Source organism: Babylonia areolata, chromosome 23 (genome assembly GCF_041734735.1).
Source record: "Babylonia areolata isolate BAREFJ2019XMU chromosome 23, ASM4173473v1, whole genome shotgun sequence".
Classification (NCBI taxonomy): Eukaryota; Metazoa; Mollusca; class Gastropoda; order Neogastropoda; family Buccinidae; genus Babylonia; species Babylonia areolata.
This window is the reverse complement of record NC_134898.1, coordinates 36,599,285-36,614,552: the sequence shown is the minus strand read 5'-3', so window position 1 is coordinate 36,614,552 and position 15,268 is coordinate 36,599,285. Positions and strand designations below refer to the sequence as shown.

The 15,268-nt window shown below is 46.7% G+C and overlaps 1 protein-coding gene across 1 annotated transcript in view; it reads left to right on the top strand.

Moving 5' to 3' along the window:
- LOC143297656 (uncharacterized) overlaps positions 1-15,268 on the top strand; it is a 70,404-nt gene that overhangs the window by 43,107 nt on the left and 12,029 nt on the right. Inside the window, exons 24-27 of the mRNA XM_076610075.1 lie at positions 1,825-1,905; positions 2,542-2,622; positions 4,037-4,138; positions 14,907-15,011. Coding sequence (XP_076466190.1) covers positions 1,825-1,905; positions 2,542-2,622; positions 4,037-4,138; positions 14,907-15,011 — 369 coding nt within the window. The remainder of the gene's footprint in view (positions 1-1,824; positions 1,906-2,541; positions 2,623-4,036; positions 4,139-14,906; positions 15,012-15,268) is intronic.

Below are 15,268 nucleotides of genomic sequence, written 5' to 3'. Positions count from 1 at the left end.
CTCAGGTCTTCTTCTTCTATCTTCTTTATGATCTTTTTTTTTTTTTTTTTTTTCGTTTTGCTGTCCCATCACCTGCAATGCTTCAGTGACATTGCTTCCACGCTGCCCATTCTGAGTCCCCCATACATGGCCATCCCGGGTTCGTCTGTCACAGTCCCATCTCCTCCTCCTCCTCCTCCTCCTCCTCCTTCTTTTTCTCCTCCTCCTCCTCCTCCTCCTTCTTTTTCTCCTCCTCCTCCTTTTTCTCCTCCTCCTCCTCCTCCTCCACCTCCTTCTTTTTCTCCTCCTCCTTCTCCACCTCCTCCTCCTCCACCTCCTCCTTTTTCTCCTCCTCCACCTCCTCCTTTTTCTCCTCCTTCTCCTCCACCTCCTTCTTCTCCTCCTCCTCCTTTTTCTCCTCCTCCTCCTCCACCTCCTTCTTTTTCTCCTCCTCCTCCTCCACCTCCTTCTTTTTCTCCTCCTCCTCCTCCATCTTCTTTATCCCCCCTCCTTCAGCTCCTCCCTTAAGTCTGTGAAGAGCCTCAGTTTTGTGTCAAAGCCTGGGTCTCTGTAGAAACCATTTTCATGGCATGAAGTTTGAATATCAATACTTTGCATTTGGGAAAAGTCTTGTCGTTTGTTTCATTTTTTAGTGCAACTATTGTTTGAGTTGGGGATAGTATAACAGCAAAGTGAGAGCTGGATGATCAGTGGTTTGTCCACTGCAGTGGGAAGTCATTTAAAGCTTAGTCTTTTGTGGAGGTCTATGACTCTGAAATATGGAGGCAAGATTGCACTGGCTCTTAGTGCTGCAGCCTTGCGGGACAGTTGGCCTTTGGGAACCATCCCAACACTGACTTTCCTAAAACCCTCTTGGCCAAGAGAGTGGGGATGTAACTTGGGCAAGACTCTGTCCACTGTAATCAAATTCTAACCCAGATAGTCAGGACAGCAGTTGCCTCCTCTGCTGTTCTGTTAGTCGTAGTCGTACACGACTGACTATCATACATGCATACAGTATTGTGTTGTATTTCTTTGTTTTCACTGCATTCCTCTGTGAAACTGGCACTGTTCACCCAGGTGGGAGAAAGCCTGTTGCAGCAGTGCAGCGCTGTTCATTTTCTTCTTCTTCTGTCTGCTGTCTGCAAGTGATTGTGTTTTTCCATCAAAGTGGAGTTCTCCACAGAATGATTGCCAGGGTCAGACCTTTTTTTTTTTTGCCATGGATTCTTTTACATGCGCTAAATGCATGCTGCATACCGGACCTGGGTTTATCAAATAATCCAAAATAAATAGAGCTCAGACCACCACTCAAGGTCTAGTGGAGGGGAGTGAGAGATGGGGGAAGGGTGCGAGGCGGGTGAAATGCAAGGACTTGAACCTGTTGACACTATCTTCCATGTTAGAAGCTGTACCGCTGAGCCACTGCTGCATATTATTTGGGAATGGTGAAGGGGCTTTCTACTCAGAGTGACTAGACATGTTTTGCTTGGCATTTATGAAGCCTACATTGTTTACAGAGCATAGCACATTTTTGGTGTGAGTTTGTACTATATCAGGGCTGTGCGCATGTCATGAGTTGGCGTTCTTGTTGAAATGTTGAAGCATTATAAACTTTGCAATATTCTGCGGATGTGATGCGTACACTTTTTTTTTATGTGTGTGGTAAATATGTCACATTTTTACCAGCAAATGTATCGGTGAATATCAGTTAGAGATTATAAAGTATTCTTGTATCCTGTCGGCATTGGTCGAGGGGCAAGAAGTATTAGCAGACGCATCATTGACTTATGGTTTAGAGAAAACAAACAAAGTATTCTTGTGTGCTGTATGTCTGTTGTGCAGGCATTCCTATCAGCAGTGGTCGGGGGGCAAGAAGTATCCACTGTTGTTTCCACGTCACCTCTGTCCATCACTTCAGGATTAGTGAGTGTACAGGGTGTGTGTGTGGCCTCTTTCTCCACCAATGCTTTCCCTTTCGCTTTGACACTTTTTTGAAAATGAAACTGAAAGTAGTGGAGAGAGGTGGTTGTGTGAAGAGTAGGATGTGAGTGTGTACTGGGGAGGGTGTGTGTGTGTGTGTGTGTGTGTGTGTGTGTGTGTGTGTGTAACATGCTTTTGCGTGTGTATGTTGTGTGTGTGTGTGTGTGTGTTGTGTTGTGTTGTGTTGTATGTTGTTTGTTTGTGTGTGTGTGTTGTTTGTTTGTGTGTGTGTGTGTGTGTGTGTGTGTGTGTGTGTGCTTTCTAGAGATACCATCAGTGCTCCATAACAAATGTGTTTGATTAATCTTTCGTTTAATTAAGGATCACTTTATTCGTCCCATACATGACAGTATCTTAACATCATCATCATTATCATCATCATCATCATCATCATTACTAATATTATCATCATCATCATTTTTATCATTAAAGGATTCTTCTTCTTCTTCTCCGGATGCTGCTGCTGCTGCTGCTGCTGATAATGATGATGATGATGGTGATTATGATAATGTTAATGATAGTGATGATGATGACTGTGATGACGATGGCTATGAGGATGATATCGATGATGGTGTGCAGGTGGTTCATCGTCTGACTGCTCGTGCCCTCATTCAGGACTGGGAAACAGGGCTCCTTTCTGATGACCGTACTCTCCATGAGGTGATCCCAAGTCACACTTACCACTCGCTCACTCTCTGTCTGCCTCGGTCTCACACCCACTGACACACACACGCACACACACACACGCACACACACACACAAACATGCACACACATGCACACACACACACACACACATACACACACACATACATTACACATACTTACATACATACATGCACACACACACACTCGCGCGCACACACACACACACACACAGAATCAAAATTCAATCCTTTGACCTCTGTAGGGGCATAGACAACAAAATAGTACAAGTATTTTACATATGTAATTAACAACCAAACTGATGTAAGAATCTAGAAGTCTAGTGGATGATTTAGCAAACGACAAGAAGTTGTGTAATACATGAATTTGGTGAAGAAGAAAAGAAATGAACACACACACCCACACGCACGCACGCACACACACACACACACACACACACACACACACACACACATGAACCTGAACATAACAAAGTTTTTTGTTGTTGTTTTTTGGGGTTTTTTTTTTGCTGCCCCATCATCTGCACCGTTTCAGTGGCATTACTCCCATGCCGCTCATTTAGATTCCTCCATACACGGCCACACCCTGGTTTGTCCATCATAGTTCCAGCATCGGCAGTCCACAGGGAATCTCCTATTAACAACAATAATGGCTTAGTCACGGAGCCAGACTGAGTGAGCGTCCCTCCCAGAGTGGAGGCCATCACCACCTCCCTCAAACAACAGCCCCCCATGAATCTGCTGACACTGAAGACATTGACAGGACTTACCCCAAGTACGGAAGTGGAGGGGTATTGAAACTGAGGTCACCATGAGAGCAGGGCATGAAAGGCTACAGACTTTGAGACTGTTTTGTTCATATTGATGATGATGAAGGAGGAGGATGATGACGATGACAATGATGATGTTGCTATGGAGGTCCATTTTTGTTTGGGACTGCATGACAAGGCTGTACTCTACGCTTCCTGTCATAATAATATCCTGGTGTTAACCAGGCCCGAGAGATACAGACCCTTGCAGCGTTGGTCAGGTAATTAGGGCTGCACACCCAAAGACACATTCTTGAAGTGGATGACACTCGACTGTGTGGTCCCAGGCTCCCCATTTAAGCCCACAGCACACTCAACTCTGGGTAGGAGGTGGCCATGGGCTGAAAAACCCACCTCCGCTGGGATTTGAACCCACATCCTCCCAGCCGTCAGTCCGTGAAGCTAACCACTTCGCCACAGCAGCTGGTAAACTGTCATACATGTGAAAAGACCATTCACTGACGGGGGTGTGAGGTCACTAAGACAGAAGAAATACTGCTATAACTTTTAGATACGTGGGCATGTGTCTTTGTGGATATGCGTCTGTTAGAACATATGTTATTATACAAGTGTCTGTCATTGTCTTTTACTGGGTGCACAGGTTGCCAGAATGAATGAGAAGCAAAATGTGATCGAGTTGAGCAAAGAATATTCCATCGTCACCCAGTTCACTTCCTTTGTTGCCGTTGAGAAAAGAGACAAGGTACAAAGACTTGTATTTTGCTTTGTATTGTATTGCATTGTATTGTATTGTTTTGTGTATATTTTATTTATTTGTTTATTTATTTATTTATTTTTTATTTTTATTATTATTGTTATTATTATTATTTTTATTTATTTAAATTATTAATATTTATTTTTATTTTTTTTAATTTTATTTATTTATTTATTTGTATGCTTATAGTTGACTTCATCAAGTTTTTGTGCCTTATACATATTATTATTATTAGTAGTAGTTCTTCTTTATGTATTTATCTATTATTTATTTACTTTTTTTTCTCAAGGCCTGACTAAGTGCGTTGGGTTACGCTGCTGGTCAGGCATCTGCTTGGCAGATGTGGTGTAGTGTATATGGATTTGTCTGAACGCAGTGACGCCTCCTTGAGCTACTGAAACTGTGTTTTGTTGTTTTGTGTTCTGTTGTATTGTATTGTATCATATTGCATTGTTTTATGCTGTGTTGTATTGCATTTGTATTGTATTGTACTGTATTTTATCGTATCATATCGCAATGTATTGTATTTTATTGCATTGTATTGTATTGTGTTTTTGTCACAACAGATTTCTCTACATGAAATTCAGGCTGTTCTCTCAGGGGAGAGCATGTTCTTTCTTCTTTTTTTTTTCCTGTGTATTTCTTTGAATATCTCAGTGGACTTTTCTACAGAATTTTGCCAGGGACAGCCCTTTTGTTGCTGTGGGATATTCTACGTGCGGTAGCATGCTACACACAGGACTTGGGTTTATCATTTCATCTGAATGACTAGCATCCAGACCACCACTCAAGGTTTAGTGTAGGGGGAGAAAACTGTACTCTCTGGTGAGAGTGGGATTATATCCGGCATGTTGAGATTCTCTTGCTTCCAAACAGTTGCCTTCACCCCAGTTTCTTTGGTGTCTGTCTCTTCACCCCAGTTTCTTTGGTGTCTGTCTCTTCACCCCAGTTTCTTTGGTGTCTGTCTCTTCACCCTGGTTTCTTTGGTGTCTGTCTCTTCACCCCAGTTTCTTTGGTGTCTGTCTCTTCACCCCAGTTTCTTTGGTGTCTGTCTCTTCATTGGTGTCTGTCTCTTCACCCCAGTTTCTTTGGTGTCTGTCTCTTCACCCCAGTTTCTTTGGTGTCTGTCTCTTCACCCTGGTTTCTTTGGTGTCTGTCTCTTCACCCCAGTTTCTTTGGTGCCTGTCTCTTCACCCCAGTTTCTTTGGTGCCTGTCTCTTCACCCCAGTTTCTTTGGTGTCTGTCTCTTCACCTTGGTTTCTTTGGTGTCTGTCTCTTCACCCCAGTTTCTTTGGTGTCTGTCTCTTCACCCCAGTTTCTTTGTTGTCTGTCTCTTCACTCCAGTTTCTTTGGTGTCTGTCTCTTCACCCCAGTTTCTTAGGTGCCTGTCTTCACCCCAGTTTCTTTGGTTTCTGTCTCTTCACCCCAGTTTCTTTGGTTTCTGTCTTCACCCCAGTTTCTTTGGTGCCTGTCTCTTCACCCCAGTTTCTTTGGTGTCTGTCTCTTCACCCCAGCTTCTTTGCTGTCTGTCTCTTCACCCCAGTTTCTTTGGTCCTGTCTTCACCCCAGTTTCTTTGGTGCCTGTCTCTTCACCCCAGTTTCTTTGGTGTCTGCTCTTCACCCCAGTTTCTTTGGTGCCTGTCTTCACCCTGGTTTCTTTGGTGCCTGTCTCTTCACCCCAGTTTCTTTGGTGCCAGTCTTCACCCCAGTTTCTTTGGTGTCTGTCTTCACCCCAGTTTCTTTGGTGTCTGTCTCTTCACCCCAGTTTCTTTGGTGTCTGTCTCTTCACCCTGGTTTCTTTGGTGTCTGTCTCTTCACCCCAGTTTCTTTGGTGTCTGTCTCTTCACCCCAGTTTCTTTGGTGTCTGTCTCTTCACCCTGGTTTCTTTGGTGTCTGTCTCTTCACCCCAGTTTCTTTGGTGCCTGTCTCTTCACCCCAGTTTCTTTGGTGTCTGTCTCTTCACCCCAGTTTCTTTGGTGCCTGTCTTCACCCCAGTTTCTTTGGTGCCTGTCTCTTCACCCCAGTTTCTTTGGTGTCTGTCTCTTCACCCTGGTTTCTTTGGTGTCTGTCTCTTCACCCCAGTTTCTTTGGTGTCTGTCTCTTCACCCCAGTTTCTTTGGTGTCTGTTTCTTCACCCCAGTTTCTTTGGTGCCTGTCTTCACCCCAGTTTCTTTGGTGCCTGTCTTCACCCCAGTTTCTTTGGTGTCTGTCTCTTCACCCCAGTTTCTTTGGTGTCTGTCTCTTCACCCCAGTTTCTTTGGTGCCTGTCTTCACCCCAGTTTCTTAGGTGCCTGTCTTCACCCCAGTTTCTTTGGTGTCTGTCTCTTCACCCCAGTTTCTTTGGTGTCTGTCTCTTCACCCCAGTTTCTTTGGTGCCTGTCTTCACCCCAGTTTCTTTGGTGTCTGTCTCTTCACCCCAGTTTCTTTGGTGCCTGTCTTCACCCCAGTTTCTTTGGTGCCTGTCTTCCTGTCTTCACCCCAGTTTCTTTGGTGTCTGTCTCTTCACCCCAGTTTCTTTGGTGCCTGTCTTCACCCCAGTTTCTTTGGTGCCTGTCTTCACCCCAGTTTCTTTGGTGTCTGTCTCTTCACCCCAGTTTCTTTGGTGCCTGTCTCTTCACCCCAGTTTCTTTGGTGCCAGTCTTCACCCTGGTTTCTTTGGTGCCTGTCTTCACCCTGGTTTCTTTGGTGTCTGTCTCTTCACCCCAGTTTCTTTGGTGCCTGTCTTCACCCCAGTTTCTTTGGTGCCTGTCTTCACCCCAGTTTCTTTGGTGCCTGTCTCTTCACCCCAGTTTCTTTGGTGCCAGTCTTCACCCTGGTTTCTTTGGTGCCTGTCTTCACCCCAGTTTCTTTGGTGCCTGTCTTCACCCTGGTTTCTTTGGTGCCTGTCTTCACCCTGGTTTCTTTGGTGCCTGTCTTCACCCTGGTTTCTTTGGTGCCTGTCTTCACCCCAGTTTCTTTGGTGCCTGTCTCTTCACCCCAGTTTCTTTGGTGCCAGTCTTCACCCTGGTTTCTTTGGTGCCTGTCTCTTCACCCCAGTTTCTTTGGTGCCTGTCTTCACCCTGGTTTCTTTGGTGCCTGTCTTCACCCCAGTTTCTTTGGTGCCAGTCTTCACCCTGGTTTCTTTGGTGTCTGTCTCTTCACCCCAGTTTCTTTGGTGTCTGTCTCTTCACCCCAGTTTCTTAGGTGCCAGTCTTCACCCCAGTTTCTTTGGTGTCTGTCTTCACCCCAGTTTCTTTGGTGTCTGTCTCTTCACCCCAGTTTCTTTGGTGTCTGTCTCTTCACCCTGGTTTCTTTGGTGTCTGTCTCTTCACCCCAGTTTCTTTGGTGCCAGTCTTCACACCAGTTTCTTTGGTGTCTGTCTCTTCACCCCAGTTTCTTTGGTGTCTGTCTCTTCATTGGTGTCTGTCTCTTCACCCCAGTTTCTTTGGTGTCTGTCTCTTCACCCCAGTTTCTTTGGTGTCTGTCTCTTCACCCTGGTTTCTTTGGTGTCTGTCTCTTCACCCCAGTTTCTTTGGTTTCTGTCTCTTCATCCCAGTTTCTTTGGTGTCTGTCTCTTCACCCCAGTTTCTTTGGTGCCTGTCTTCACCCTGGTTTCTTTGGTGTCTGTCTCTTCACCCCAGTTTCTTTGGTTTCTGTCTCTTCATCCCAGTTTCTTTGGTGTCTGTCTCTTCACCCCAGTTTCTTTGGTGCCAGTCTTCACACCAGTTTCTTTGGTGTCTGTCTCTTCACCCCAGTTTCTTTGGTGTCTGTCTCTTCACCCCAGTTTCTTTGGTGCCTGTCTTCACCCTGGTTTCTTTGGTCCTGTCTTCACCCCAGTTTCTTTGGTGCCTGTCTCTTCACCCCAGTTTCTTTGGTGTCTGTCTCTTCACCCCAGTTTCTTTGGTGTCTGTCTCTTCACCCCAGTTTCTTTGGTGTCTGTCTCTTCACCCCAGTTTCTTTGGTGTCTGTCTCTTCACCCTGGTTTCTTTGGTGTCTGTCTCTTCACCCCAGTTTCTTTGGTGTCTGTCTCTTCACCCCAGTTTCTTTGGTGTCTGTCTCTTCATTGGTGTCTGTCTCTTCACCCCAGTTTCTTTGGTGTCTGTCTCTTCACCCCAGTTTCTTTGGTGTCTGTCTCTTCACCCTGGTTTCTTTGGTGTCTGTCTCTTCACCCCAGTTTCTTTGGTGCCTGTCTCTTCACCCCAGTTTCTTTGGTGTCTGTCTCTTCACCCCAGTTTCTTTGGTGCCTGTCTTCACCCCAGTTTCTTTGGTGTCTGTCTCTTCACCCCAGTTTCTTTGGTGCCTGTCTCTTCACCCCAGTTTCTTTGGTGTCTGTCTCTTCACCCTGGTTTCTTTGGTGTCTGTCTCTTCACCCCAGTTTCTTTGGTGTCTGTCTCTTCACCCCAGTTTCTTTGGTGCCTGTCTTCACCCCAGTTTCTTTGGTGTCTGTCTCTTCACCCCAGTTTCTTTGGTGTCTGTCTCTTCACCCCAGTTTCTTAGGTGCCAGTCTTCACCCCAGTTTCTTTGGTGTCTGTCTCTTCACCCCAGTTTCTTTGGTGCCTGTCTTCACCCCAGTTTCTTTGGTGTCTGTCTCTTCACCCCAGTTTCTTTGGTGCCTGTCTTCACCCCGGTTTCTTTGGTGCCTGTCTTCACCCCAGTTTCTTTGGTGCCTGTCTCTTCACCCCAGTTTCTTTGGTGTCTGTCTTCACCCCAGTTTCTTTGGTGTCTGTCTCTTCACCCCAGTTTCTTTGGTGCCTGTCTCTTCACCCCAGTTTCTTTGGTGTCTGTCTCTTCACCCCAGTTTCTTTGGTGCCTGTCTTCACCCTGGTTTCTTTGGTGCCTGTCTCTTCACCCCAGTTTCTTTGGTGCCTGTCTTCACCCTGGTTTCTTTGGTGCCTGTCTCTTCACCCCAGTTTCTTTGGTGCCTGTCTTCACCCTGGTTTCTTTGGTGTCTGTCTCTTCACCCCAGTTTCTTAGGTGCCAGTCTTCACCCCAGTTTCTTTGGTGTCTGTCTCTTCACCCTGGTTTCTTTGGTGTCTGTCTCTTCACCCCAGTTTCTTTGGTGCCTGTCTTCACCCCAGTTTCTTTGGTGTCTGTCTCTTCACCCCAGTTTCTTTGGTGTCTGTCTCTTCACCCCAGTTTCTTTGGTGTCTGTCTCTTCACCCCAGTTTCTTAGGTGCCAGTCTTCACCCCAGTTTCTTTGGTGTCTGTCTCTTCACCCCAGTTTCTTTGGTGTCTGTCTTCACCCCAGTTTCTTTGGTGTCTGTCTCTTCACCCCAGTTTCTTTGGTGCCTGTCTTCACCCCAGTTTCTTTGGTGTCTGTCTCTTCACCCCAGTTTCTTTGGTGTCTGTCTTCACCCCAGTTTCTTTGGTGTCTGTCTCTTCACCCCAGTTTCTTTGGTGCCTGTCTTCACCCCAGTTTCTTTGGTGTCTGTCTCTTCACCCCAGTTTCTTTGGTGTCTGTCTCTTCACCCTGGTTTCTTTGGTGTCTGTCTCTTCACCCCAGTTTCTTTGGTGCCTGTCTTCACCCTGGTTTCTTTGGTGTCTGTCTCTTCACCCCAGTTTCTTTGGTGCCTGTCTTCACCCTGGTTTCTTTGGTGTCTGTCTCTTCACCCCAGTTTCTTTGGTGCCTGTCTTCACCCTGGTTTCTTTGGTGTCTGTCTCTTCACCCCAGTTTCTTTGGTTTCTGTCTCTTCACCCCAGTTTCTTTGGTGTCTGTCTTCACCCCGGTTTCTTTGGTGTCTGTCTCTTCACCCCAGTTTCTTTGGTGCCTGTCTCTTCACCCCAGTTTCTTTGGTGTCTGTCTCTTCACCCTGGTTTCTTTGGTGTCTGTCTCTTCACCCCAGTTTCTTTGGTGCCTGTCTTCACCCTGGTTTCTTTGGTGTCTGTCTCTTCACCCCAGTTTCTTTGGTGCCTGTCTTCACCCTGGTTTCTTTGGTGTCTGTCTCTTCACCCCAGTTTCTTTGGTGTCTGTCTCTTCACCCCAGTTTCTTTGGTTTCTGTCTCTTCACCCCAGTTTCTTTGGTGTCTGTCTCTTCACCCCAGTTTCTTTGGTGTCTGTCTCTTCACCCCAGTTTCTTTGGTGTCTGTCTCTTCACCCCAGTTTCTTTGGTGTCTTGTCTCTTCACCCCAGTTTCTTTGGTGTCTGTCTTCACCCCAGTTTCTTTGGTGTCTGTCTCTTCACCCCAGTTTCTTTGGTGTCTGTCTCTTCACCCCAGTTTCTTTGGTGCTTGTCTGCATTCCAGTTTCTTTGGTGTCTGCATTCCAGTTTCTTTGGTGCTTGCCTGCATTCCAGTCTCCCCTGTTCTTTTCTTTTCTTCGGCCAGCATCCCCTCTTGTCAGTTTTGTGTTCCCGGTTCATTCATTGTTTACTGCAGCTTGCGCTTTGCGCACATTAAAGAACCCACAGCAACAAGAGGGTTGACCCGGGCAAAATTCTAAGTAAACCACTCTAATATACATGTGTATATGTGGTGGTGGTGGTGTGTCCATCGAGATCAATGATGACCATCGTTGTCATCCAGCTGGGGGATGGGGGGAGGGTGGTGGTGGGGTGGGGGGGAGGATGCTCATGACTCTATCTGTGAATGCGCAGATGGCTGAATAGTCCAATCTGCGCACGAAATGTTCGCTGACAGTTGGGGCAGACAAAGACAGGCATATCATTGTCAGGGAGCTTGTTTGCCCGTGACTTTCTGGCCTGCCTCTTCTGAACAGCTGCTGCAGTCCTGTTGGCCTCGCACAACTTGGCACCTTTGTGCACAGCAGCACGCCATTTGTCACGGTCCACTGCAGATTCCTCCCAGGAGTCAGGGTTGATATCAAACGCTTTAAGAGAGACTTTCAGAGTATCTCTGAAGCGCTTCTTCTGACCTCCGTGTGATCTCTTCCCTTGTTGCAGCTCGCCATAGAGGAGCCTTTTGGGCAGCCGATGGTCTGGCATGCGCGCCACGTGTCCAGCCCAGCGAAGCTGGGACTGCATCAGGATGGTGAAGATGCTGGGAAGGGTGGCTTTTGCGAGCACCTCTGTGTCTGGGGTCCTGTCTTGCCACTTGATGTTCAGTAGCTTCCTGAGGCATGTTGTGTGGAAGTGGTTCAGCTTCTTGGCATGTCGTTGGTACACTGTCCAAGTTTCGCAGGCGTACAGTAGTGTGGGGAGAACTACTGCTCTGTAGACCTTTAGCTTGGTCTCAAGACTAATGCCTCTTCTGTTCCAGACATTTGCACTGAGTCTGCCAAAAGTTGCGCTTGCTCTTGCAATCCTGACGTTCACTTCATCGTCGATGGTCGCATTTCGTGACAGTGTGCTGCCAAGGTATGTGAACCGCTCCACCGCACTGAGTCTCTGACCGTTGACTGTGATGTTGGGCTCAACGTAGGGTTTCCCTGGGGCTGGCTGATGGAGAACTTCAGTTTTCCTCGTGCTGATGGTAAGGCCGAAGTTCCTGCTGGCAGTGGCAAACTTGTCGACGCTGAGTTGCATGTCAGCTTCAGATCCAGTGTTGAGGGCACAATCATCAGCAAACAAAAAGTCTCTGATGATGTCTGTCATGACCTTCGTTTTTGCTTGAAGCCTTCTGAGGTTAAACAACTTGCAATCTGTTCGGTACTTTAGGCCGATTCCAACATCACCATCTCTGAAGGCATCAGTAAGCATTGCAGAGAACATGAGGCTGAACAGCGTTGGAGCCAGGACGCAGCCTTGCTTGACACCATTTGTGACAGCAAAAGGAGCAGATGTTTCGCCATTGTCCTGGACTCGAGCCTGCATGCCTTCATGGAATTGGCTGACCAAGGAAATAAATTTCCGAGGGCATCCGTACTTGGCCATGATCTTCCACAGTCCCTCTCTACTCACGGTGTCGAAGGCCTTAGTGAGGTCGACATAGGTGGAGAACAGATCAGCATTTTGCTCCTGACATTTCTCTTGCAGCTGCCTTGCAGCAAACACCATGTCGGTGGTTCCGCGCTCTTTCCGGAATCCACATTGGCTCTCAGGCAAATGACCTTGGTCAAGGTGTGCTGTGAGGCGGTTTAGTAGGATCCTGGCAAGTATCTTGCCTGCGATGGAGAGCAAGGAAATGCCCCGATGGTTATCACAGGCTTGCCGGTTCCCCTTTCGCTTGTACAAGTGAATGATAGATGCATCTTTGAAATCCTGGGGGATCGTCTCTTCTTTCCACATGAGTGAGTACAGCTGATGGAGCTTCTCAGTCAGCACAGTGCCTCCATCCTTGTAGACCTCTGCTGGTATGGAGTCTGAGCCAGGTGCTTTGCCACTGGATAGCAGACGGATTGCTTTCTGGGTCTCAAGAAGTGTTGGGAGATCGTCCAGTGCTTCGTTGGTGGGGACTTGTGGGAGACGGTCTACGGCTTCATCAGTTATGGAGGAAGGGCGATTTAAGACACTGTTGAAGTGCTCAGCCCAGCGTTCGAGAATTTTCTCCTTCTCGGTGATCAAGGTATTCCCATCTGCACTGAGGAGGGGGGATGATCCTGAGGATGTGGGGCCGTAGACTTCTTTTAAGGCATCATAGAACCTCTTCATATCGTGCCTGTCAGCATATCCCTGGATCTCATCAGCTTTGTCACTCAGCCACTTATCCTGCATCTGGCGTAACTTTTGCTGAACAGTCCTGCGGATGGCATCGTATGCATCCTTTTTTGATGTGGACTTTGGGTTGCTCAGGTAGGCTTGATGCAGACGGCGTTTCTCATCCAGAAGCTGCTTGATTTCATCACAGTTTTCATCAAACCAGTCTTTGTGCTTTCTGGTCAAGGGTCCCAGGGTCTCTGAAGCTGTACTATAGATCAGCTCACGCAGGGTCCTCCAGTCAGACTCCACATTCTGGTTGTCCAGAGAGGCGGATACCAGACGATCTTCCAGCAGCTCCACAAAGGACTGTTTGATGGTGATGTTATTCAGCTTAGCGATGTTGAGCCGTTTTGGAGGCTTCTGGCCTTGGGGGTGTCTCTTGGGCTGGATTCGAATATTCAGCTTCGAGACTACAAGGCGATGGTCTGTCCAACACTCGGCGCTGCACATGGTCTTTGTTACACGTACATCTTGCCTATCCCTTTTCCTGACGATGACGTAATCGATGAGATGCCAGTGCTTTGAGCGAGGGTGCATCCATGACGTCCTGTTACGGGTAGGGAGGCAGAAAACTGTGTTGGTTATCAGCAGTTCGTGCTCTGCACAAGTCTGAAGCAAAAGCAATCCATTTGGGTTGCAGTGGCCCACACCGTGCTTTCCAATCACTCCATCCCAGGAGATGTAGTCAGAGCCAACTCTAGCATTGAAGTCCCCAAGAATGATGAGCTTGTCTGCTTTAGGGATAGCAGCAATGACAGAGTGAAGGTCCTCGTAGAACTTCGCCTTTACTTCATCCGGGTTGGTCATGGTTGGGGCGTAGGCACTGACAATGGTGAGGTGCTTCTGGCCAGATGCCAGTGGGAGTTTCATGGTCATAAGCCTATCGTTGACTCCCTTTGGGATTCCAGCTAGCTTGCTAAGTAAACCACTCTAATATACATGTGTATATGTATGTATGATTGAAAGCCTGACTTAATGACGAAGGAAACAAACGATGAGTTCCCAAAGGCAGCTGTCAGTCGGCTCTACCCAGGTAGGCAGCCTGTTGTGAAAATGACTATGTTTGCAAAGCACTTAGTGTTTGGTCTCTGATGAAAGGTGGACGCTGTATAAGTATCAATGATAACAATGCTGATAATATAATTAGAATTGTCATTGTTGTGTTGTGTGTGTGACATCATTCTGTGTGACATCATTGTTGTGTGTATGATGTCATTGTTATATATGATGTTATTGTTGTGTATGATGTCATTGTTTGTGATGTCATTGTATATATGACATCAGTGTGTGTGTGGCATCATTGTTATGTTGTGTGTGACATCATTGTGCGTGATGTCATTGTGTGTGACATCATTGGTATGTGTGTATGTATGTGTGTGTGTGATTGTGTGTGTGTGTGTTTTTGTGTGTGTGTGTGTGTGCAAGAGGCAGCATTGTTGTGTTGTGTTATGTGTGACATCATTGTTTGTGACATCACTGTTGTGTGAATCAGAATCATGTTTATTTGTCATGAAAACTGTAAATGAAAGGTTTATAGACAGGACTATAAAGGTTTTTAAAAAAAAGAAAAAAGAAACAAAAAGAAACGGAGGTGTTCTTTGAAACATTGATATATGAATTTTGCTGGTCAGGATTGTACGGGGTCCTAACTACACCAGTGACTCACTGTATAAGTATCATCAGACTTTGTGAATTCAGACTGTGTATCTGTTAACAAAACTTCCCGTAAGTGTCCTGATACATTTGTCTAGGAAATGATACTCATCTTCCAATACACCACGGGTTTTGCATTTTCTTGCATGTTTTTCTGTACCTGTGTGTGCATGACATCATTGTTGTGTGACATCATTGATGTATGTGTGACGGTGTGTGTGTGTGTGTGTGTGACGTGTGTGTGTGACGTGTGTGTGTGTGTGTGTGTGTGTGTGTGTGACATCTGTGTTTGTGTGTGTGCGTGTGTGTGTGTGACATCTGTGTGTGTATGACATCATTGTGTGTGACATCAGTATTTGTGTGTGGTGTACATAAATGTTTGTGTGACATCGTCGTTGTGTGTGTGACATCAGTGTTTGTGTGTGGTGTACGTAAATGTTTGTGTGACATCGTCGTTGTGTGTGTGACATCACTGGTGTGGTGTGCCTTGACACGAATACGAATGCCTCACCCTGGCTTTGCTGTGACCAGGACGATGACCTGACCAAAGACAGGGGACCGTCCATCCAAGAGCTGGTGGAGACAGAAGAGGTGGACATTCTGCCCTACATGGGATGGACAAAGCCGGCCGGAGAGGTCAGTCATCAGGACATACAGCATGCACAATTCTACGTTCCCAGTATAAATCAAATCCGTTCATTCGACCGGCGCAATAGCTGAGTGGTTAAAGGGTTGGACTCTCAATCTGAGAGTCCCGGTTTCGAATCTTGGTAACAGCGCCTGGTGGGTAAAAGGTGGAGATTTTTCCGATCTCCCAGGTCAGCATATGTGCAGACCTGCTAGTGCCTGAACCCCCCTTCGTCCGTATACGCAAGCAGAAGATCAAATACACA